Source organism: Salvelinus alpinus, chromosome 24 (genome assembly GCF_045679555.1).
Source record: "Salvelinus alpinus chromosome 24, SLU_Salpinus.1, whole genome shotgun sequence".
Lineage (NCBI taxonomy): Eukaryota > Metazoa > Chordata > Actinopteri > Salmoniformes > Salmonidae > Salvelinus > Salvelinus alpinus.
In genome coordinates this window covers 25772084-25795127 of record NC_092109.1, presented here as the reverse complement: position 1 = coordinate 25795127, position 23044 = coordinate 25772084, and the positions used below count along the sequence as shown (strand labels likewise).

Below are 23044 nucleotides of genomic sequence, written 5' to 3'. Positions count from 1 at the left end.
TTTTGCGACTGCACTTGAAGAAACTTTCAAAGTTCTAGACTGACCTTCATGGCTTAAAGTAATGATGGACTGCCATTTTTCTTTGCTTATTTGAGCTGTTCTTGTCATAATATGGGCTTGGTCTTTTACCAAATAGGGCTATCTTCTGTATACCACCTCTACCTTGTCACAACACAACTGATTGGCTCAAATGCATGAAGGAAAGAAATTCCACAAATTAACTTTTAACAAGGCACACCTGTTAATTAAAATACATTCCAGGTGACTACCTCATGAAGCTGGTTGAGAGAAAGCCAAGAGTGTACTACATGATATGTGTTATTTCATAGTTTTGATGTCTTCACTATTATTCTACAATGTAGAATATAGTAATAATAGAGAAAAACCCTTTAATGAGGTGTGTCCAAACTTTTGACTGGTACTGTATGTTCACGTTAGGTGTTTTGAGCACTTCTCTGGGATGCTTGATTGTTTTCATTGCTCTACTGGGAAGCTTAGTAGACGTAGATATTCTCATGTTAGTTATGTTAGATCAGGGTGAGCTGTACACAGTGGACTTCCTACTAGGGTACACCACCTCAGTGCTAACAGCATAAGTCTGGTTCATCGACATGATTGCTGCATACAATAGCTGTAGGATCAGCAGATGCATTCAGGGCAGTTAGAGGGACACAAATTAGGTTACTTACATTGGTAGACACAATGCCTCTGGCATAATATACAATTGCTAAAGCATTATGATGACTCAGCGACACATTGGTGTGGATTAACTGAGCTGGTCTCAACGCAGCCTTATAGTGCTGTGAAAGGATCCAGGAACCCAAATTATTTGGGTGGATCCCATCATACTTATAAAATGTGTTTTGTTTCCAAAAGGTATCGAAATTGTCAACCAAATTTGTAGGAGTAATTGTTATGATGAACTGGTTATACATTTTCCCACACAGTTATTTGGAGTGCTGATGACCTGTCTCAGTTACTGTAAATTAATTGGTCCTTTTCTTGTGGAAGAAAACCAGCTTTTCCTGGAAGACTGATAAAGTGCAATTGGGGTAGTCATGGAGTGGAAATCCAATAAGAGGAGCACAAATTCGATCATGGCTTCAATCAAGATTGTGTAAGGATGAAGAAATCTCTGGTATGGTTACATTCATAAATGTCTCGTGAATTAAAGAAAATGGGTCTAGATATTGCTTGTTGCAGGGGCATAGGCATGGGTGAGCCTGGCTGGACACAGGCCCACCCATTGGGGAGCCAGGCCCTGCTAGGCTCACCCAATCAGATTGAGCAAAAACAAATACATTATTATTACAAAAATACTCCTCAGCAGGTAACTTTTAGATGACTTTCCCCTTGAAAAAGAGGTGCAGGTTTAGCTGGCACAGCCACAAAGTCATAAAATCTGATTTAAACCTAACCCCACTGCTAACTCTGATGCCTAACCTAACACTTAAATTAAAAGAAAATGTTTTATTTTATACATTTCAACAAAATAGCACATTTGACTTTGATGCTGGCCCATCCAGCAGAAATCACTCAGTTCTGCCTAAATGACAAGACTCATCCCATTATATGTCAACCTGCAAATTAAGAGGCATTATAATAATACAAAAATGTATATTACCAATTTAACAGCTATTGCAGGATAAATCAAAGTTAGCACTTACATAGCAGGCCATAAATGGATGTTGCATTTTACTTTATGGGTTGGTTATGTGGGCTTCTTCTAACCCATTGGTTTCTACTACAGATAATGAATAGCATTAGGCTATAATTTACTTGTTTTATTTGTACAGAGTCTGTCAAATTTTCAGTCATTCCAATTAATTGTACACCCCTTGATCTTCAAAAATAGGAATGGGAAATATGGAAATATATACCAAACAAAAACATAAATGCAACATATGTTGGTCCCATGTTTCATGAGCTGAAATAAAATATCCCAGAAATGTTTCATACACAGAAAAATCTTCATTTTCTAAAATGTTGTACACATATTTCTTTAAATCAAATCAAATGTATTTATATAGCCCTTCTTACATCAGCTGATATGATATCAGCTGATATCCCTGTTGGTGAGTATTTATCCTTTGCCAAGATAATTCATCAATTTGACAGGTGTGGCATATCAAGAAGCTGATTAAACAGCATGATCATTAGACAGGTGCACCCTGTGCTGGGGACAATAAAATGCCACTCAAAAATGTGCAGTTTTGTCACACAACAAAATGCCACAGATGTCTCAAGTTTTGAAGAAGCGTGCAATTGGCATGATGACTGCAGGAATGTCCACCAGAGCTGTTGCCAGAGAATTTAATGTTAATTTCTCTACCATCCCTCCAACGTCATTTTAGAGAATTTGGCAGTACATCCAACTGGCCTCACAACCGCAGACCACGTGTAAACACACCAGCCCAGGACCTACATATCTGGCTTTTTCACCTGTGGGATCATCTGAGACCAGCCACCCAGACAGGTGATAAAACTGAGGGCAGAATTTCTGTCTGTAATAAAGTCCTTTTGTGGGGAAAAACTCATCATGATTGGCTGGGCCTGGCTCCTAAGTGGGTGGGCATATGCCCTCCCAGGCCCACCTATGACTGCACCCCTGCCCAGTCATGTGAAATCCATACATTAGGGTCTCATTAATTTATTTCAATTGACTGATTCCCTTATATTAACTGGAACTCAGTAAAATCATTGAAATTGTTGCATGTTGTGTTTATATTTTTGTTAAAATTGTTTTAGCTGAGCATACACCAAGCACTAATTAACCTACTGTGTTGTTTATGATTTTGTTGTCATGGAGGACTGATTGGGCTCATTACTTCGAGTTGAAAAATAAATGCTGCTCTCAGAATGGCATGCTTTGAGTTATTTGCATATAGTGCTGTACTTATATATATATATATATATATATATATATATACACATATATATACACACACACTACCGTTCAAAAGTTTGGGGTCACTTAGAAATGTCCTTGTTATTTAAAGAAAATAATTTTTTTTGTCCATTACAATAACATCAAAATGATCTGAAATACAGTGTTAATGTTGTAAATGACAATTGACTATTGTAGCCGGAAACGGCAGATTTTTTTATGGAATATCTACATAGGCGTACAGAGGCCCATTATCAGCAACCATCACTCCTGTGTTTCAATGGCACGTTGTGTTAGCTACAGTGAGGGAAAAAAGTATTTGATCCCCTGCTGATTTTGTACGTTTGCCCACTGACAAAGAAATTATCAGTCTATAATTTTAATGGTAGGTTTATTTGAACAGTGAGAGACAGAATATCAACAAAAAAATCCAGAAAAACGCATGTCAAAAATGTTATGAATTGATTTGCATTTTAATGAGGGAAATAAGTATTTGACCCCTCTGCAAAACATGACTTAGTACTTGGTGGCAAAACCCTTGTTGGCAATCACAGAGGTCAGACGTTTCTTGTAGTTGGCCACCAGGTTTGCACACATCTCAGGAGGGATTTTGTCCCACTCCTCTTTGCAGATCTTCTTCAAGTCATTAATGTTTCGAGGCTGACGTTTGGCAACTCGAACCTTCAGCTCCCTACACAGATTTTCTATGGGATTAAGGTCTGGAGACTGGCTAGGCCACTCCAGGACCTTAATGTGCTTCTTCTTGAGCCACTCCTTTGTTGCCTTGGCCGTGTGTTTTGGGTCATTGTCATGCTGGAATACCCATCCACGACCCATTTTCAATACCCTGGCTGAGGGAAGGAGGTTTTCACCCAAGATTTGACGGTACATGGCCCCGTCCATCGTCCCTTTGATGCGGTGAAGTTGTCCTGTCCCTTTAGCAGAAAAACACCCCCAAAGCATAATGTTTCCACCTCCATGTTTGACAGTGGGGATGGTTTCTTGGGGTCATAGGCAGCATTCCTCCTCCTCCAAACACGGCAAGTTGGGTTGATGCCAAAGAACTCCATTTTGGTCTCATCTGACCACAACACGTTCACCCAGTTGTCCTCTGAATCATTCAGATGTTCATTGGCAAACTTCAGACGGGCATGTATATGTGCTTTCTTGAGCAGGGGGACCTTGCGGGCGCTGCAGGATTTCAGTCCTTCACGGCATAGTGTGTTACCAATTGTTTTCTTGATGACTATGGTCCCAGTTGCCTTGAGATCATTGACAAGATCCTCCTGTGTAGTTCTGGGCTGATTCCTCACCGTTCTCATGATCATTGCAACTCCACGAGGTGAGATCTTGCATGGAGCCCCAGGCTGAGGGAGATTGACAGTTCTTTTGTGTTTCTTCCATTTGCGAATAATCACAGAAACTGTTGTCACCTTCTCACCAAGCTGCTTGGCGATGGTCTTGTAGCCCATTCCAGCCTTGTGTAGGTCTACAATCTTGTCCCTGACATCCCTGGAGAGCTCTTTGGTCTTGGCCATGGTGGAGAGTTTGGAATCTGATTGATTGATTGCTTCTGTGGACAGGTATCTTTTATACAGGTAAGAAACTGAGATTAGGAGCACTCCCTTTAAGAGTGTGCTCCTAATCTCCGTTCGTTACCTGTATGAAAGACACCTGGGAGCCAGAAATCTTTCTGATTGAGAGGGGGTCAAATACTTATTTCCCTCATTAAAATGCAAATCAATTTATAACATTTTTGACATGCATTTTTCTGGATATTTTTGTTGTTATTCTGTCTCTCACTGTTCAAATAAACCTACCATTAAAATTATAGACTGATAATTTCTTTGTCAGTGGGCAAACGTACAAAATCAGCAGGGGATCAAATACTTTTTTCCCTCACTGTAATCCAAGTTGATCATTTTAAAAGTCTAATTGATCGTTAGAAAACCCTTTTGCAATTATGTTAGCACAGATGAAAACTGTTGTTCTGATTAAAGAAGCAATAAAACTGGCCTTCTTTAGACTAGTTGAATATCTGGAGCATCAGCACTTGTGGGTTCGATTATAGGCTCAAAATGGCCAGAAACAAATAACTTTCTTCTGAAACTTGTCAGTCTATTCCTGTTCTGAGAAATGAAGGCTATTCCATGCAAGAAATTGCCAAGAAACTGAAGATCTCGTACAACGCTGTGTACTACTCCCTTCACAGAACAGCGCAAACTGGCTCTAATCAAAATAGAAAGAGGAGTGGGAGGCCCCGGTGCACAACTGAGGAAGAGGACAAGTACAGTACATTAGAGTGTCTAGTTTGAGAAACAGACGCTTCACAAGTCCTCAACTGGCAGCTTCATTAAATAGTACCCGCAAAACAACAGTCTCAACGTCAACAGTGAAGGGGCCACTCCGGGATGCTGGCCTTCTAGGCAGAGTTCCTCTGTCCAGCGTCTCTGTCCAGTGTCTGTGCTCATCTTAATCTTTTCTTTTTACTGGCCAGTCTGAGATATAGCTTTTTCTTTGCAACTCTGCCTAGAAGGCCAGCATCCCGGAGTCGCCTCTTCACTGTTGACAATGAGACTGGTGTTTTTTATATATATATATATATATATATGCACACACACACATAAATATACACACACACACACACACATATACACACACACACACACACACACACACACACACACACACACACACACACACACACACACACACACACACACACACACACACACACACACACACACACACACACACACACACACACACACACACACAATATACATATATACACACACACATATACATATACATACTCATACATATATTATTATATTTGATTTATTCTTACTCTAACTACTGAAGACACGTATTATTTTTGTTTCCTGAAAAGACTATATAAACCAAAAGTGAAAAAGAAACATCCTGTTGCAGACGTGGGGATACCGACAGACATGGACAAGTGGTGAAATATATATACTGTACATTGCACTGGCATTACTTAATTTAAAACATTATATAATCATATCCTATAGCTAATGTACTTGATGGACATCAACGATACATAAAAACACATTGGTTATTGGCTGCATAAACTTGCAATATAAAAATATATATGGTACCTGAGTATAAATAACTATACATGTAGCAGGAGACAATAAACACCAATATCCATAAATTGAGATGACTAAATAGATTGGCGTCCTGTGAATACACAGCTTTGTGGAAAAAGTGTTACAGTATGTATCCTCATTCTCCAAGTCTTAACAGAGGAATGTTACTTAGAACCAATGACTGTAATGTTGGAATATTCTGCTCTTCTCATTCTGGCACAGTTTTCCTTCTCCTGAAAAGCTGTCTCAACCGACGCCCGCTAGCCTTCTCCACGGATGAATGAATCTGTTGGCTTTATGTGGAAGAAAAATCCTCCACCAGAACTATTAAAGATTGCACGGATGGAATATGTAAGTCTTAAAACATAATTCCTCAATGCACAGTGAGCCTATGAGTGATTGTAAACAGAGGCCATATGGGATGGGTCCAAGTGAATTTTCATGAACAGATGCCTAGGCTAAGTATGTGCACTTCCCAGCTCCTCTGAGCACACTGTGCATTATTTATGCAACAGTGAATCATTCCCATTTGGCTGCCACGTTAGAGCAGCCATGGATATTTTTTCATAAGAGCATCACATAGCATGACACCACACACACTTTCCTCCAGGTGTCGCTGTCGTCTCACCTGGTTTTCTCTGTGGTCTCCCTCCTCAGAGAGCCAATCTTCAGCTTCCAGGTCTTAATCCTACTTCCCTGCTCTTTCTTTCCTACTTCTTCTTTCTCCTGGAGAGACACATAGATAGTTGTCAATATAGACATATATACAGACTCATGCAAAAAACATTTACACATAGGCACAAGCATACTTTCACACAGACATACTCTACACACACAAATACGAAAATACAGCTTAATTATTTGTGTCTATTTGAGTGTGTACAATTTGAGCAAGTGTGTGTGCAAGTGTGTCCATGCATACCTGCATGCTTGTGTGCATGAGTGTGTGTGCGCGCATGCATACGCGTGTGTGTGCGTACATGCATGAGTTTAGTTTACATAATTTTACCTGCTTTTTGTCATCCTTGGGCTGTTCAAGCAGGTCCTCTATACTCAGGTACCGCCGTCCAGACTCTTCCTTCACCTTTCCTAAAACACACACAATTCACAACCCTCAGTTTCAACCCAAATAACCAACGATGACTCAGTATTTCCCAGTGTACACTGTGGGAAGTAAAATTGGAGGATCACTCACTCAGATATCCCATCATGAGTCTTGTGTCCGATGCTGACCTCCGTCGAAAATACTGATGCACGTTACTATTATTTTTAAATGATTGGCAGGGTAAGTCCTCAACATAATCTTTAGCATTAAGTCGTCTTTCATTGGCAGAGCGGCCACCCTCCTCAGCAGCCTTGCAGTCACACTGGCTGTGTTGTGAATTCTATACAGATAGAAACAGCAGGTCAAATGTTGATTAATAATGACCTGTTATGCTGACTGTGTCAATTCTCACAGCAAATCAACTCAAATACTGACTTATTAGAAGCTTTATCCACATGATTCGCTATTTAGACGTGACCCAGAGATCAAATGTCAAATGTCAACATATCCCCTTACCCTGCTCTCCTGCTGCTCCCGGAGAGCCTCCATCTCCACCTGTAAACTCTGGTTATGCATCTGTAGCCTAGCAATCTCCTCCAGCATCCGGCACACATGCTCCAGGTACACCAGCCCTGGGGTGAGCCCCTCATACGCTCCCTCACACACATCATTCTCCCAGATCTGTAAAGGAAGGTAACAGTGCACATGGGAAAGTACAGTAAATTAACGCTGGCGTATTACTTCTCAAAAAATGTATTGCTCTGAATGGAATAGAATAGCAATCTAATGTTATGACTTCTGGGGCAGCATACTTTATATTTTCATTGCTGATTAGTGACAAAATAAAGTACAGTCATTAGGAGCATGAAATACTGTATATTTCTTCCTCAAAGAGAGCTGCGCTAATGAGGTGGCCTTTAACTGGCTTTTGCCTGCCTGATGAACACACAGCACCCTGCCTGAGTCCTACCGAGAGCAAAGACCTCCACGTATACTGACTAATATCCCCATTTGAGACGTAATGTTCCTGTATTACCTACTTAATTTCACCAACCATTGTCAACACTCTACATGACCTTTGGATAATAACATTACAAAAGAGGAATCCTTGGGGCGGAAGACTAACAATTTGTATAAGGATTCAAAATGATCTTGGCCAAAATCTTTAAATAAAGGATATATTTAAATAAAGGACCCAATGGGACTGCCCTCGCTTCCCATCTGACACAGAACTGTGACGGACAACACAGCAGACTGCTCAACACAACACCCTCATAATCAATCTGCCTAGGCAGCACTGCACCAGGTTGGCTCCATTCCACTCATGCCAGTGGCTGACTGCTCACCTGGACAGACTGGTTCACAGTATGACACACTACAATATGAACAATAACAACCCACAGGCATCAAAGGGATTCAGACAATGTAATTAAGTGTCTGTCTGTCTAGCTCTGTGTCTGTTTGTGTGTGTTGCAACTGTAAACTGTGATAAAGGGTAAAGGCTCATTTACACCTCCCTGACTTTCCTTCAGTCCACTGTAAAAACAGACATGGGACATAAAAATTTATGGACGATACACGGCTTGAAAATGACAATGGACTTCCGTCCGGCATATTGCGTAATATCTTTTGGCGTAATAACATGTCGGTACAATCCAATTTGAATGTTTGTTCAATACATTTGTGAATAATATGTCAAATGACTACTAAAGATGTCCCATGTACAAAAAAACTGCCAAACAATCAGCTGGTTGAGATTTGGGGAAAAACTTGGCACTATTGATCACTCTGTCTCAAACTAGATTGCTTTTTAAGGAAAACAGTCAGAGAATCATAAGATTGAAGTAAACAACTCCTTTCAATGTACACCCACCTCTGTGTCTGTCTGAGGAGGCAGTGTGTTGTGCTGTGGGGAGAGGCATCCTCTGTGCTGCAGCAGCTCTGTTGAGGCCTGTTCATCAACAACTGACAGACTGACTGTCCTCCTCAGACCAGCACTCCCTGACCTGTGACCTGCCCTCTGGTTATGGGTCACTGAGTGTGTTGAGGGTAGTGAAGCCATGTGACACTGCCGTCGTGACACGGCGTCTCTGTTTCCATGCCTCAGGACCTGCCGCCTGCCACTTGTGTCTGTCCTCCGCAGTGCCTGCTCCACTTTTCGGTGTATGACCACAGCCAGCTCCCTGTGCCCCTGAGCCCTGGTCCTGAGGCAGAGCGACAGGGAGGAAGAGGAGCAGAAGGATGGCAGAGAGAGGACAGGAGAGCATGGAGGAGAGGTAGATTGGAGTCCATCCTCATCCCTGATTGAAGTTGAGACAGGATCAATAGCTGTATTACACATGGACACAGACGGAGGGGAGGAAGGGAGAGAAGCCTCAGAGCTGGTTATTAGAGCTGGGTTTGTGATATAGAATTTGAAACCTCCTTGAAGTTCCGCCTATATCCTCATGGCATGCCTCGTCATCTATCATCCATCCTGTCACAGCGGTGATGCTGCATGCATGTGGAGGGCTGCGTGGGCACGGCTGTTCCCTGGCATATCTCTGTGGTCTGTGTCTGGGAACTATGACTCCCTCTCACCTGAGACCACAACTCCTCCCACCAAACACCATCAAACTCAGGTATGACAGAAACAAGTCATGACAAAGCCAAGGTGATAGCAACACTATGTGTCAGTCCCACATACTGACTGTGGGGCTTCTCAACCAGTTAGCTGCTGATGAAACATCCATGTTTTTCCTGAAAAATAAGATGATACTTGTTATGACATTTACAATAATACCTTACACAAGAGGTTTGGCATGTACTGTATGTGAGTGGGTAGGTGTGACATACTGTACACTGTAAAAAAAAAGAAAGTTCAACTTTTCAGTAAGTGTTACCTGAACTTAGCTCCAACATGAGAAAATGTAGACAAATTCAGTCAACTTAAAATAATGTTTTTGCTCAAATTGTCTCATATGTTCATTCAACTAGAAATTATTATTTGGGCAACTTACCTAAGAAAAGGCTGTGGAACTAGTTAAAAACACACAGTGCTTTTAACATTAGGTTTGTACATAGTCTACAACTCCAGAGGCTGTGCCCTATCTGAGCCGCTTAAAAGCATAGCCTCATAGTCTATCACTTATTTTAAATTAGGATTTTCACTATTTGTTTTGTGTCAGTGTACAGGCAGAATCAGTACCTGTAAACAATGATGTGAAATGCAATTTTCACTTTGGAATATGATGTTAAAAAAGAGGAGTACAAATGAGAAGTTCGACCTTTTAGCTGTTACTATTTTATTCTACACAAGGAAATATCCCAGCCAATGCTGCAATGCTGCTGTAATTCACCAGGTGTCGCTATAGACCAGTATACTTTCATGCCACAAACTTGATAACCTTTCAGATATCTAATTTTATTTCAAAATGAATAATTAATTCATCATTTCATGTATTTATGTATTTTCCCATAGGCAAATGTAAGATCTGATAATTAAAAGTGGGTGAAACATGTAAGATGGCAAAAAAACAAAAAAAACAGGAGGGTTTGTGTAAAAAAAACAAAAAAACACCTGGCTATAGTATCGAATAAGAAGAAATATATAAAATAAGCCTATTGAATGTGAAATAACTATTAGGAAGGATAGACTGGTTTGTTTAGTCAAATGACACTTGACACCTGTTTGACCATAAGGTGCATGGGAATGTGTGAGGGCGGTGCGTATTTGCCACTGCGGAATGAAGCAACAAGCTGTAGCCTACAGCACAGTACACAACAACAACAAGCTGTAGCCTACAGCACAGTACACAACAACAACAAGCTGTAGCCTACAGCACAGTACACAACAACAACAAGCTTTAAAATGTTGGGGGCAAAAGGCGAGCAGATGATCTTCACAATGGCAACAATGAAATGACGGAATAATGGATCCTTGACCTGGTCTAGACGTTGACGACATTTCTCTGCGCACAGTCCACATCCTGACAACCATCCACAAACACTACAAAGTGCGTTACTGTCAGCCCCCCGGCCCCAGATCTCGAGTCCGGTTCTGAGGTACATACAGTACGGTCAACATGGAGGAATTCCCCCCAAAATTCAGTAAGGTGCTGGTGACACCTGATCCGCACTACATACCGGGGTAGGTAATTCACACTGCTGCTTTGCTTTTGTATTTTAGCAAATCAATTAATTAAATACTCCAATTAGATGTGTGCAATATTAAGCTTTATTTGTATTACATACATGGTGTGCTATGTATAGGGAAATTACTGCATTCTAGCCTTTTCAGTTATGCATTAATGAGTAGGCTATTCGTGCGTAATTCCATAGATTTTATGCTTGCGCATACGTTTTTACTTGATTATTTCGCCCTTTCTCTCATTACACATAACATACATTCGGCCTACTATAGGCCTAAGGAATTAACATACACATTTTCACAAACCTACACGAAATGTCCTTGAGGAAGAAAGAACAAGTCAGTGCCCTAGGCCATCACCCATGGCAACGGTACCCAGGAAGGTTCAACTCAGAGTCTGAACTTGCTGACATGAAGGAACACAACACAGCTCAAACTAACTACCTGAGCTCCATAGTCACCTTTCATTGCAATAAAGCCCGACTTTGATATGGACATGGTAATAGGTTTCAATTATTTATACTACTGTCAACATGACAGAGAATAAATCCAAAAAGCCTTGTTTAAAATCTAGTCAGAATCCTCACCACCTCTCTGTCCTCAGGTATGCAGGTTACTGCCCCCAGCTGAAGTACCACCTGGGGACGACCTACGGCCAGCTGACCGCCAAGTTGCTGTCCTCTCCGGAGGTGTCACGCTCGCGTCGCCTGGTCCTCCACACGGGCTGCTTCCCCTCCACAGAGACAGACACGGGCCCACGGGACGAGATCTGGAGGAGCCACCATGGAGAACGCAGGAATCTGGAGAGGATGATACCGGGCTACACTGGTAAACACACCGTTGCTCAGCTTTCATATATTAAGGAGAACTCCTTCTCTTCTGTAAAGTATGTTTTGCATTGTGTTGACTCTGGTGTCTTTTACAGGCTTTGTTCCCAAAAGCCAGAACTACTTCTCCCGTACGTATGCCGAGACGTGTCGCGAGGCCCTGTCTGAGTTTGACCGGGACCAGCAGAGGGTTCGCCTGGCATCAGCAATACCGCTTGTCAGCAACAACACCATCTCAGAGTTTAAAGTAACATGCTCTAATCTCTCTCTCTCACTTATGCATGCATGCTCGCCCCACCCACACACACAGGGTCATCCCTGTTTAATAATCCATGCTGAGATCCTGTGTCAGTGTCATGTATAACTCACTATTCGTCTAAACGAGGCCAGGTGCACAACCTGGAGACCACTCCAATCATAGACCACCCACAGATTCAGATCAGTCATGGGCTAGATTCAATTAGATTGACATTCATATAGCGTTCTTTTGGTGGTGTCGGAGGTGGAACTGCGTTAGAGCTGTCAAATCCACAAGGGGCTCATTGCATTACTTTATCGCAGACAATGCCATTGGATGCAACGAAACCACACCGACTATAATCCAACAAATCCCATGCACCCGCATTAGAAGTTGATTGAATGATAAAAAATGTCACAATACCATGGGAGAAAATCTCCTTTTATAATCAAAGGTCTATAGTCTGGGATAGGGCCGTGGGTAGGAGCCAGAAGCTTGAATACCTTCTCTGTCTCAACCATAGTGTCTGTCTGTCATTCTATCTATCCCCTCCAGCCTCGGAGACTGAGCACCCCTCTGACGGCCATCTCTAAAGAGCCAGCCCCCTACAAGACCATGGACCCCTGGAAGCCCAAAGGCTCTCCGTACTTCATGGCAGACAGCAGTCCACACAAGTACTTCATCTCAGGTAGGTACAGTATGCCAGAGGTACCATTTGAAATACCTCATGTGATAGTGTTTGCTTTAGTGTGCAACACAATCAACTGTATAGGAGTCCCTTTGTATTGACTAGATCTTCCATTTGGGCATGTATTCAGGTTTCACAGGGTACGTGCCCAAATCTCGCTTCTTGATTGGGACGGGCTACCCCATCACCACCAACAAGGCTCTGGTTCAGTTTGGGAAGGAGATGAGGAGGGACCCCACCTTCCTGAAACTCCCTGGGGAGGAATCAGGAGCCCTGCCCCCCATCCCCACTGTCTACCCCTCCCACCGGGGACTTCTGCCCTCCTACACCGGCCATGTTCCAGGTGGGCCTTAACTTCTTCAAAACACTACAGTACCAAGCTCTGAAATCTCCATATCTACCATCTTGATTATTATAATTGATCATATTATATTATCACATCAAGATCTAATCTTAATCAAGTCACCGTCAATCTGCCCACAGGATACAGGTTCAGGTACGGCCAGACCTTTGAGAAGCTTACCCACAATGCCCTAGGGCTGAGTGGCACTCAGAGGAAGATTGAGGCCAGAGCCCAGTAATGGAGGAACCATTCACCAGACAATCACAAGGACCAGGGTAGAGAACTGAGTGACAAATCCAAGGACTTTGAAATAACAGCGTCTGTGAAAAAGCAAAACTTTGGTCTGTGGACTATGTACATCCCAGGGTGAAAAATAATAATGGCCCAATTTTCTTTGTATGAGCAGAACATTTAGCAATATAATTTATTTTACAAGTGAATGTGGAGTACAAGTCACAAGATAACTTATTGATTTATCTTTATTTGCAAAGGTTGATTGTCACAGGGAACTTACACTCAGAGGGTGCATTCTTCTAAGGTTGTAGGGTAAGGACAGTTAGGTTGGGGAGGAAAGATGAGAGGGGTTTGATAAACTCACTTTCACATTATTGCAGAGGTTATAATAACCAAGTCATTCCTGTCACGCCATTTCAAACTTTATTTTTCTCCTTAGCTTAGTAGTACTGGCCTATCAAAACAGTGTACACCTGAAACACACCATGATAGCTTAATATTGTGCAAACACACTCAATTTGGAGACTAACAGTTCCACAAATCTAAAATTTGATTACCTAAATATTTACAAAACTCCACTTCTCTATCATAAAAAACAATATATTAGGACATTGATGTAGGTAGAAGAACCACACAAAGTAGTAGGATTAAATCAGCACCTAATGACTCCTTGAACATACATATATATATATTTTTTTTTACACATGCACAGAAATCTTACCATGCTAGTCTGGATTACCTCACAAACATGTATTGACTTTGTCTAGTTGAATATGAAGGCAACCTAATTTTGGAAGATAAGCCACTGTACAAGGCTGCTGAGTGGCATAATATTTGGCACTAGTTAACATGGCTAGTAAAGATTGCCTTTCTGCATTTTTTTGTTGACATTCCATTCGCACATAGAATAGACAGGGCATAGGGGTTGGAAGGTAGAGGACAGATTGATACTATTAGGAGAATAGGATGCTACTGTATGGTATGCATGCAGTTCCATTAAATACTAATTGGTTTCTTATGGAGAGTCTGGAATGGTCCACAAGGCTTTCAGATCCTAAGGCAAGACTGTAGCATAGGTGGAGCCTCTCATTGACCACAGTTTGATTGACAGGTGCACAGGGAGAATCTATTGCATGAATCCCAATTCATGACAGATGAACAGAAGCACAATATAACTAAACATCGGAGAGTTGTTATTGCCTTAAAATGACATTTGGGTAAATGTATCACCCATGCTCAGACAGTAACAAATGGTCTACTGTGCTTTTCTGATCAGTGTGAGTGTGTTCTAGCTGAGGTGTCTGTGTGTAACACTTTGCACTATAAGACTGACTCAGGATCATGCAGTTGACATTTTTGGTAGTGTATCTTTTCTTCTCCCTGCACCTCTCCATTGTGGTCCTGGGCCACTAGGTCTATGTTTGGTGTTTCCGGTCAGGCTGTTTCCCTGACCAGACTGTATGGGCCAACAGGCCCAGCTGAGAGCTGTCCAACTGCAGCCACTGTGAAGGTCTCCTGTAAGACAAGAGAAATACAGTTATTAAGGAGCAACTGTAATAACAACATAGGAACAGGTTAGCCATAGTTCAGTCATAAATGTTGACCTTTTCTGGGTCTGTGTCCCATTGGGGTTTTGGGGTGCCCTCTGTTTCCTGGCGGGGTGATCCCTTCCTGATCCAAAGAGCTTGGCCCAGCGTAGCCCACCCTGGGAAGGGCTATCATCCTGTGGGTCTGCCGTCATCCTGGGGGTCCCCGGACCCCTTCCCTCCCTCCTGCCCTCCTGTGAAGTCTCCTCTTCTCTCCTCCCCTCCATCCCCTGCTGAGGCTCAGGGTGGATGACATGCTTGTAAATCTGTCCACATTCCACCCTCTCCGCGTGGGAAGGTTGTCTCTGCCAACACCCTGGAATAGCGGCTGACCACAGGCTCCTGCTAGACTCACCTACAGGCCTCACCTTCTTCTCCTGACCCATGGCCTTTGAAACCTGGGAGGACCCCTGAAGATGCTGTACCAGCTGGTGTGGGTCACCTGTTGGCCTGCTGTTCTCCCTGGGTCCATCCATAGAGCTATACACCCCCTGTCTGTCTTCTCTGTCTCCTTTCAACAGGGGACAACTGGTCATGAGAAAAGTGGAGCATGGTGGAGCTTGTTCCTCAGAGCAGAGCTGTCTGTTGTGTAGCAGGCGGGGCTCCAGCAGCAGGTTGAGATCAAAGGGTAACATGGAGAGAGGCTGCAGCAGGAGGAGGAGCTCCTGGAACAGAGGTTGACACTGCCCCTGCGACATGGCGAGGAAACCCCATGGATGGTAGTGAGCTTTCACCACCTCTGGGGAGAGGAGAGTTTGAAAGCGTATGAGAGAGGGAAGTTTCAATAACATCCTTTTTTCTAATAACAATTTGGAGAAAAGGAAAAAATAGCCTGTCCTTTAATCTAAACACCTTTTTGGTTGTAGAGGTGATTCAGCCAGAATTCCAAGGTCCTCAGGCTAAAAGAGATAATATAAGTCCTTCATTTTACAATCATAGCATTTCATAAATCAATACACAACATTAGTACACAATGTGATATTATACTAAAAAAGACCATCGGAGACTTGACAGGGACTCACTTGAGCAGGCCCATGATGAAGGCTCGTAGTTTCATACAGTGGCTGGTCAGCAGGGAGCACTGCCTCACCTTGGACAGCAAGCTGTGGAGCACCCGGGTGGTAGGGCCTGAGACAGGAACAGAGACCATCAAACTACAACCCCCATGAGCAACTATAGCCATAGCATCATCAGCATCAAACCTACCACAACCCCCCACACCCCACATAATCATTATCATCACCACCATGCATTTCTGACCTGTGTGAGTGGAGGCCTCCACCACGTTCCAGGCGTGGTTGCGTCGCTGACCGATGATTAGGTCCAGTTTGTGGTCCCTGAGACCATCCTGCAGAATGTTCTGGATGGTGGGACACATATGCTCCAGAACAAGACCACCAATGGTGGTACCCAGCCACATCTGGAGAGAGTGGTACATTATCATATCATGATCAATATTTACACCGTAATTCTAAAATAATAACATATCTTTATGGGGGTTGATTCATCCTATCAGGACTACTGTCAGTTTTTGTGATTTGTCCGGTTATTCTAGTTCCTTTCAGATTGCTTTTAGCTCAGATGCACTGTACCTTTTCCCCAGGATCTCGACTGGAGCCAAAATGAGCCATGATCAAATCCACTGCCAAGCTCACAGATTTCAGCAGACCTGGACAAACATGAAGAGGGAAGAAGCCCATCAAGAGTTGGCTCATTTCCTATTCTGTACCATGCAGGGGGTTATCAACATACCTGAGGGGACTGACATAAAAGACTATCACATTTTGATTCATTAACCAGAACCAGGGTTGGGACACATTGGTATACATGGTACATTTACAATGTGCAGGGATACTGGACATGATTCATGATTGTGAGGCAGTAAGGGTGGGTCTGGAGAGAAGGACACCAGCAGGTCTGGATGATGGGTGTGACTACATGATTCATCCACCATGGTGAAAAAGAAGGAAGGGAAGAGTAAGAGATACAATGCTCTATTGCTACTCTCCCCCATTCACTCCATTTCTCTCCTTTCCTCTCCCTTCCGCTCTCCTTTTCTCTCCCTTCCTCCATCTTGTCTGGCTCTCTCTAAAATGTCAGGGTACAATCTTCATGCATATTAAATCTGCCTAGTGCTCTCCCCTGCCAAGCGGACAGTGCATCACCTTGCAAGCTTTGCTTTCACAAGACAATGTGCATACAAGCATGTGATTAACATTTATATTGTTTGGTTATAAAAATGTGTGTCTTTATTGTGGCACAATTTTTTTTACATAATTCTGTGAATCATATATCCAGGGTATCAACAACATTGCACCCACTGCAACACACTCACTGGAGCTTGCACACTCTCACACACTAGATGTCTCAGCCAATCCTGTGCAGGGAAAGATAAAAATAGGTCATGTTTGAAAGAAACCCCCTTCAGGGTATTGAAGGCACTGCTACAGCAAGCTCTGCAGAGTAACAGACAATGCAGGATTCCAGTTTCCCATAATGACTGTTCAGAAGAGTCTAATTACTCTTCATCTTCAGATTACTGACACTGGTCTGCCTACCACACACATCCTCTTCATACATTGACATCACATCACACAATCCACATGAGATACTCTCAGCTCAAAACACCCTCAACCCCATACATGCTCACCTACATATAGACTACCTCACCAATCTACAGTATATATGAGATCTTCCATGCTCTAGCCCCTATACACAGATCAGGCCCCTTCCTCCCCCTCACCTCTCCTCTGCAGATGGCTGATGGACAGAGACTCGTAGGATGCTTCAGGTGACAGGCAGAACTCCACAGGTGGCCAACTGTCACTCAGGCTGAAGGAGTCACAGTGCTGTTGTTGATGCTGCTTGACACTGGGCCCTGCCAACACCAGGGGCTGCAGGAGGGCGCTCAGAGAGGACATATGGGCCACTGAGGAGAGAGCAGCTGTCCGGCTATAGTGAGAAGCTGCAGACCCAGCCTTAGGTATTGAGGTTAGTGGGCTTCTCTTGTGGGGCGGCAAGGGTGGGTCTGGAGAGAAGGACACCAGCAGGTCTGGATGAGGGGTGTGACTGGCAGAGGGGGACATGGTTGCTACATGGGAGTCAATGGGGCAGTCAGGGCTGTGGGTCAGGAGGACTGGGCTGGGGCTCTTCTGCTCTGGAAACCAGCGAATGAGATCTTGGCAGATCTGAGCCATGCCTTGGCTACGTTTGTTTGAATCTTTACGTTGAGACTGGTTTGGGCTACTGTGGGCCTGACCTGGGCTGGGGTAGCTTTGGTCTAGGTCTGCAAAGTGCTGGTCCTGGCATGAATGAACCTGGGTTAGTTCGGTATTAGATTGTATTGTGCTTATGTGAGCTTGTTTTGGACTGGTAAAAGTAAAGCCATGGCTACTGTAGGGCCTGTAAGGACTGGAGTGTGTCCAGTTGCGTCTGGACTGGAAGTGTTCTGGACTGGGGGTGCAGGTGGAGCAGGTATCAGAGCTAGAGGGGCCCTCCAGGAGGATGGCTCCATAGCTGCCCAGCGGTGAAGGACGCAGGTGGGTCAGGAGTCTGTTGCCTTTGCACTTGAACCCTGGCTGGGAGCTGGGCTTGGTGTTATTGTGGCTGATGTACTGGTCCAACAGGGAGCCCAGGGGCTGGCTCTGAGGTTTACCCGCTGGGGGAAGCAGGACGAAGGGCTGGATGGGCAAGGAGCTGGGCCTCTGAGCCTTACTGTACCGCACCACAGGGGTTGCCCATGAACACGCCCCTAAGAGTAGGAGGGGAAAGACGGAGGACAGGGGGTTGAACGTTTGCAAAATAGGAAAAAACAAGGGTTAGCTTCAGCTGAATCACAATTACTCATGTAAAAATGCAGACTGGCTTGTTTTCATACCCTCCTCCTCCGCCTCATGGTCTGGTGACACAGAAGGGTGGTTGGACACAGTGCTACTGCCTTGGTTGGGACTCAGGAGTAGGGGGGAGTGGCTGCTATTCTGGCCCAGGGAAACTGCCTCCTGGATGGGACACAGGTCCTGGGAGGTGTGGGAGTGGCTGGAGCTCTGACAGCTGTCTGTATGTCTCTTACAGTGTGCAATCTCAGCGAAGGAGGTGACATGTTGGGAGTCCCAGCTCATACAGCGAGAACAGTGCAATGGGCTAGCTCTCCTCCCTTCTTTGTCTGAGCCTTCTTCCTGCTGGCCATGGAGAAACGGAGAAAACTTTGTTTAGGAAAGTCAACCGTTATGAAAGTAATTCTGCTCATCATACATCTTACAAATTAGTCAAAACATGAAGGACATTTTTAAACATACTGTACGTTATTGTGGTAAGCATACCTGTTTGTTCCCCTGGCCCTGATCTCCCTGGGCCTTATTGAAGAGGACGTAGTGGCACTCTGAAGTGACACTGGTGGTGCTGGACACGGCCGGGCTAGGCGAGGCTGACTGGGATGAGAGGTCACAAGTCACCAGCTTGTAGTACTTCTGGGTGGTCCCTGTGGGCAGCAGCCTGGCCTGGCTCTGGAGACAGGAAGTGAGGTAAGAGATCTCCAGAGAGGACAGGAGGCTCTGGGCATCGGGAAGGTAGATGTTACAGTTGGAGTCCAGCGCCTGCGGTGACCAGCAGGGGGCAGAAGGCCCCCCGTCATGAGGAGAGGAGGTTGTTCGGCTCCCCTGACTAGGTCCAGCAGCCTGAGGCCCCTGGGACTCCTGGGAGTATGGGTGCAGGTTTAGGAATATAGAGCCCTCTGCTGGCTGGGAGGACTGCACTGCAGGGCAGCTGAGGTCATTTGGGGTGGCAGGGTTGTTACTTTTATTGTAGATGGTGCTGAAGTTGACGAGAACCCCATCAGAGCTGTTGCAGGAGGAGTCTGTGACATACTCTAGATGACCCTCAGAGAAAGACTCAGGGAAACATTTTGGTTGGCCATAGCTGAAGCAGTAGCCCTCATCACCACATGTGAACATATTATCTTCAATATCCACTGCTCTCTCCTGCTCCCCACAGTCCAACAACACAGTACTACCCTTGTTGTCATTGTTCTGCTGACTGGCTGATTGTCTAGAAGGTTTGGAGAACCCCCTCCTAGCATTATTCAGGGCCCAGTTAGAGTTCCCATGCAGCTGCAGCACAAAAAAAGGGTCTTCGTGGTATCTGTGCAGGTTATCTCCATCACTATCCTCATCATCTTCTTCCACCCCTTCATTCGGGAGGAAGGAGTTGTGTGACCGTAAAGAACCTCTAACTACAGGGTGTTCTTTATGTCTTTGGGAGATGGTCATCTGTGATACCTCCTCTGGTGAGGATCCAGAGTCACACCTCCCGCCGCTGTCGCTGCCTCCCTCCCCGTCCCCCTCCTCCTCGCTCCGGTCCTCCTTGAGGCTCCAGTAACTGGAGGAGATGTGTCTGAGGCTGCTGTGGAAGGGCTCTCTGTGGAGGTTGTCCTGCTCGGGGAGGGAGGCGGCACGGGTCAGACCTACGGAGCTGGAGCACAGCCGACCAGGCCTCTTGGCAGAGCCACTGCACAGAGCTGCCTGCACAGGAAGCTGCCAGGGGGGGAGCTGCACCAGGGGGAAGTGACACGCGATCAGGGTATCCCCTGATAGGCTAGCAGTCCTGTTCATTCTCTCAGCTCATGAGGTGATGTTATTACTGCAAGAGTCTCCATTCTCTGAAGAAAACACCTGAAACAGGAGGTGAGCATTAAATGGGCTATGATACTATGAAGCCTCGTGATAATTCTGGAGCCTATAGTCAGTCACACTACTACTACATCCTCTGCCTCTGGGCTAGAGCGCCATGATTCACTCAGTCAGCCGTGGAGGAGGAAGCACACAGCAGACTATCACATACTGTTCACACACACAAACATGTTTTCTGAGCCCAACTCTCATCCCCTAAACCCTCAGCTAGTGCTTCCTCCCTGTAAAGACAGTTCTGAGCCTCAGCCTTCTATGACAACAGTGTCATGGATTACAGTGAGCAGGCTCACAGAGTCATTTTAAGAGATTTGGAGAGGGTGGGCTCTACTCTACTCCTGGCACTTTTGGAGAATTTAAAACCCCTGTCATTTTCTGAATTCTGTTAAATCATCCAAATAGTCTCATCTTGAGCTTTGAAGCTTATTTTCGTATTGAGGTCAAGTCACTATAAATAACTTTAAAGCGATTTTAAATGCAAAATGTTTGTTTGCTACATTTTTGGGGGTACAGAGTGTTGTTTATGAGAGGTGTTATCCTTCACAGCCTACCGTTCACACCCCATCTGGGTGTAATCTGTAAATCTCAGCAACATCTGGTGCCAAGGACCAGGGAAAGGCTGAAAGAAATCCTCTTTATCCTCAAAAGGTTTTCGAACAAACAAACATGTCAACAAATATCTCCATCATGAAAACCTATCCACAACTGTACTAATATCCATTATAGACACATTCATAAAAACCTCATATTTTAACTAGGCCTAAGTGTCTCTGTGTTTCACTTCATCTGTTTACTAGGGAAATACACATCCTCACTTGTCAACAAGCTGTTCCTGATTTGGCATAGAATAGTTGAAGTTTCTCTCTAATCCCATACAATAGGCATCGTATCCATGAGAACTGGAATTCATGCACTGACATTTCCTTGGAGCCTCTCATCTTTAAATAAGATCATTAAGTTAAATACCAGGAGAGAATTTCATGTGGAAAGTGGGCCATGCAGGCTGACAGGGTGTTGTTGCAGATGACTAACCACTGCACTGCATATTTGATATGCCCCCCGCGTCCCAGTCAGCACCCCTGCTTGCCTGGCTACTAATCATAGGCTGTGGTAGAGTGGAACACATATCAAGACATCACATTTATTTTTATTTTTTTTCAGTTTCTGTAATGTTTATTTTCCTGTAATGAACAGTTAAAGGGCTGTACAAAAGACATCCTTTTGGTGCTCAGATTAGAACAGTTTGGCCTATATTCTGTGGAAATTATTGTTGTAAGCACGGGTAATACGGAATTGGCAAGGTAATTTTAAACAAACTACATTCAGTCATTTCAGCAGAAGATTTATCCCAACATAGTACATCAGACAGAGTTTGGTCTCCTTCATCACTACCTCCTCTGCTTAAAGGTTAAGGGTTAACAAACAGTGGAAGGAAAACTGTGTATATGTGTGTCCAGTGCACTAAATAGTGAATAGTGAGTTAGTTACAATGTCTCAGAATGCCTTTGAGGTTGTCATTCTAGGTCGCACAGCACACCTGAAAGACATCACATGAGTTACAATGTGACATAGGGTCTGCATGAAAGATGGGGAGGGCGTGTGAAATGCAGCGAGTGTCAAATCAAGAAACTGACAGCAGAGCCCAAAACGTGTCTCAGCACAGGTTCTAAACAGCGAATCATGCCAGTAGGCTACCAAAACACACACATGACCAACATTTGACAGTAGCACTACGATGTCCTGAAGACGTTAACATTAAACAAAATTCTAAACAAACACACAATTCATCTGAGCATCATGGAATAGACTATGCAGGCATCTCCTAACCTCCATTTCTTTCTAACAGGGTCAAAACGTGCACTGTAATCCTCTCCCAATTTTACAATTTAAAGTTACAATGGATGCATAATATTCATATTATATAATTGAGAAGAGTAGGCCTAACGATATATTTTTCCTTCAAAATCTTCAACATAATGCAGGTGAATGATTAATAATACATGCGCCACTCGAACACTGATGTATTAAATTACGTAAAACAAACAACATTAAACATACATACGGTTGGTGTTGCGGGTAGTTTTAAGGTTTCGATCGGTTATTATGTTGTAAATTGCGACTCCCAATAGTACCAACTGATGCAGGTCGGTTCTTCTTTCCAACTGTCCGTGCGTCGCGCTTCCAGTGCCGGTGAAACAGAGGCCAGACCAGGTCAGCGGTATATTTGCGTCACAACGTCTCTAGCCAATGCGCAGAGCGCAGGACTTGTCACT

General features: G+C 44.1%; 2 protein-coding genes and 1 long non-coding RNA gene across 5 annotated transcripts; 1 reads left to right on the top strand and 2 right to left on the bottom strand.

Moving 5' to 3' along the window:
• Positions 1-5714: 5714 nt before the first annotated feature.
• LOC139552398 (uncharacterized) lies at positions 5715-7110 on the bottom strand. The gene is made up of 2 exons (XR_011670426.1): positions 7010-7110; positions 5715-6726 (listed from the first exon to the last, which is right to left on the bottom strand). It is a non-coding gene; the product is annotated as an uncharacterized lncRNA (long non-coding RNA).
• A 3515-nt stretch (positions 7111-10625) lies between these two features.
• LOC139552397 (ciliary microtubule inner protein 2B-like) lies at positions 10626-13606 on the top strand. The gene is made up of 6 exons (XM_071364115.1): positions 10626-11174; positions 11779-12002; positions 12100-12248; positions 12795-12927; positions 13058-13270; positions 13411-13606. The coding sequence occupies exons 1-6, from the start codon at positions 11110-11112 to the stop codon at positions 13506-13508; spliced, it is 882 nt and encodes a 293-aa protein (XP_071220216.1). The 5' UTR covers positions 10626-11109; the 3' UTR covers positions 13509-13606.
• A 125-nt stretch (positions 13607-13731) lies between these two features.
• LOC139552395 (AP-4 complex accessory subunit RUSC2-like) lies at positions 13732-23000 on the bottom strand. Of its 3 annotated transcripts, none has more exons than XM_071364111.1 (10): positions 22830-23000; positions 19410-20756; positions 18968-19268; positions 17834-18841; positions 16683-16759; positions 16351-16510; positions 16113-16218; positions 15943-15989; positions 15109-15829; positions 13732-15019 (listed from the first exon to the last, which is right to left on the bottom strand). In XM_071364111.1, the coding sequence occupies exons 2-10, from the start codon at positions 20694-20696 to the stop codon at positions 14920-14922; spliced, it is 3807 nt and encodes a 1268-aa protein (XP_071220212.1). In that variant the 5' UTR covers positions 20697-20756; positions 22830-23000; the 3' UTR covers positions 13732-14919. The 3 variants fall into 3 exon arrangements, with proteins under 3 accessions (XP_071220212.1, XP_071220211.1, XP_071220213.1); XM_071364110.1 differs by having other exon boundaries at positions 22834-23000; XM_071364112.1 differs by having other exon boundaries at positions 18968-19265; positions 22834-23000.
• Positions 23001-23044: the final 44 nt, after the last annotated feature.

Bases quoted from the DNA above. Each gene is read 5' to 3' on its own strand.
- LOC139552397 (XM_071364115.1), top strand. From the start codon at position 11,110: ATGGAGGAATTCCCCCCAAAATTCAGTAAGGTGCTGGTGACACCTGAT. The intron at 11,175-11,778 runs GTAGGTAATTCA...CTCTGTCCTCAG, and splicing joins GATCCGCACTACATACCGGG to GTATGCAGGTTACTGCCCCC. The intron at 12,928-13,057 runs GTAGGTACAGTA...GCATGTATTCAG, and splicing joins ACACAAGTACTTCATCTCAG to GTTTCACAGGGTACGTGCCC.
- LOC139552395 (XM_071364111.1), bottom strand. From the start codon at position 20,696: ATGAACAGGACTGCTAGCCTATCAGGGGATACCCTGATCGCGTGTCAC. The intron at 16,511-16,682 runs GTACAGTGCATC...CACTCTCTCCAG, and splicing joins GTCGAGATCCTGGGGAAAAG to ATGTGGCTGGGTACCACCAT. The intron at 15,830-15,942 runs GTGTTTAGATTA...TCCTCTCCCCAG, and splicing joins TCACCTCTACAACCAAAAAG to AGGTGGTGAAAGCTCACTAC.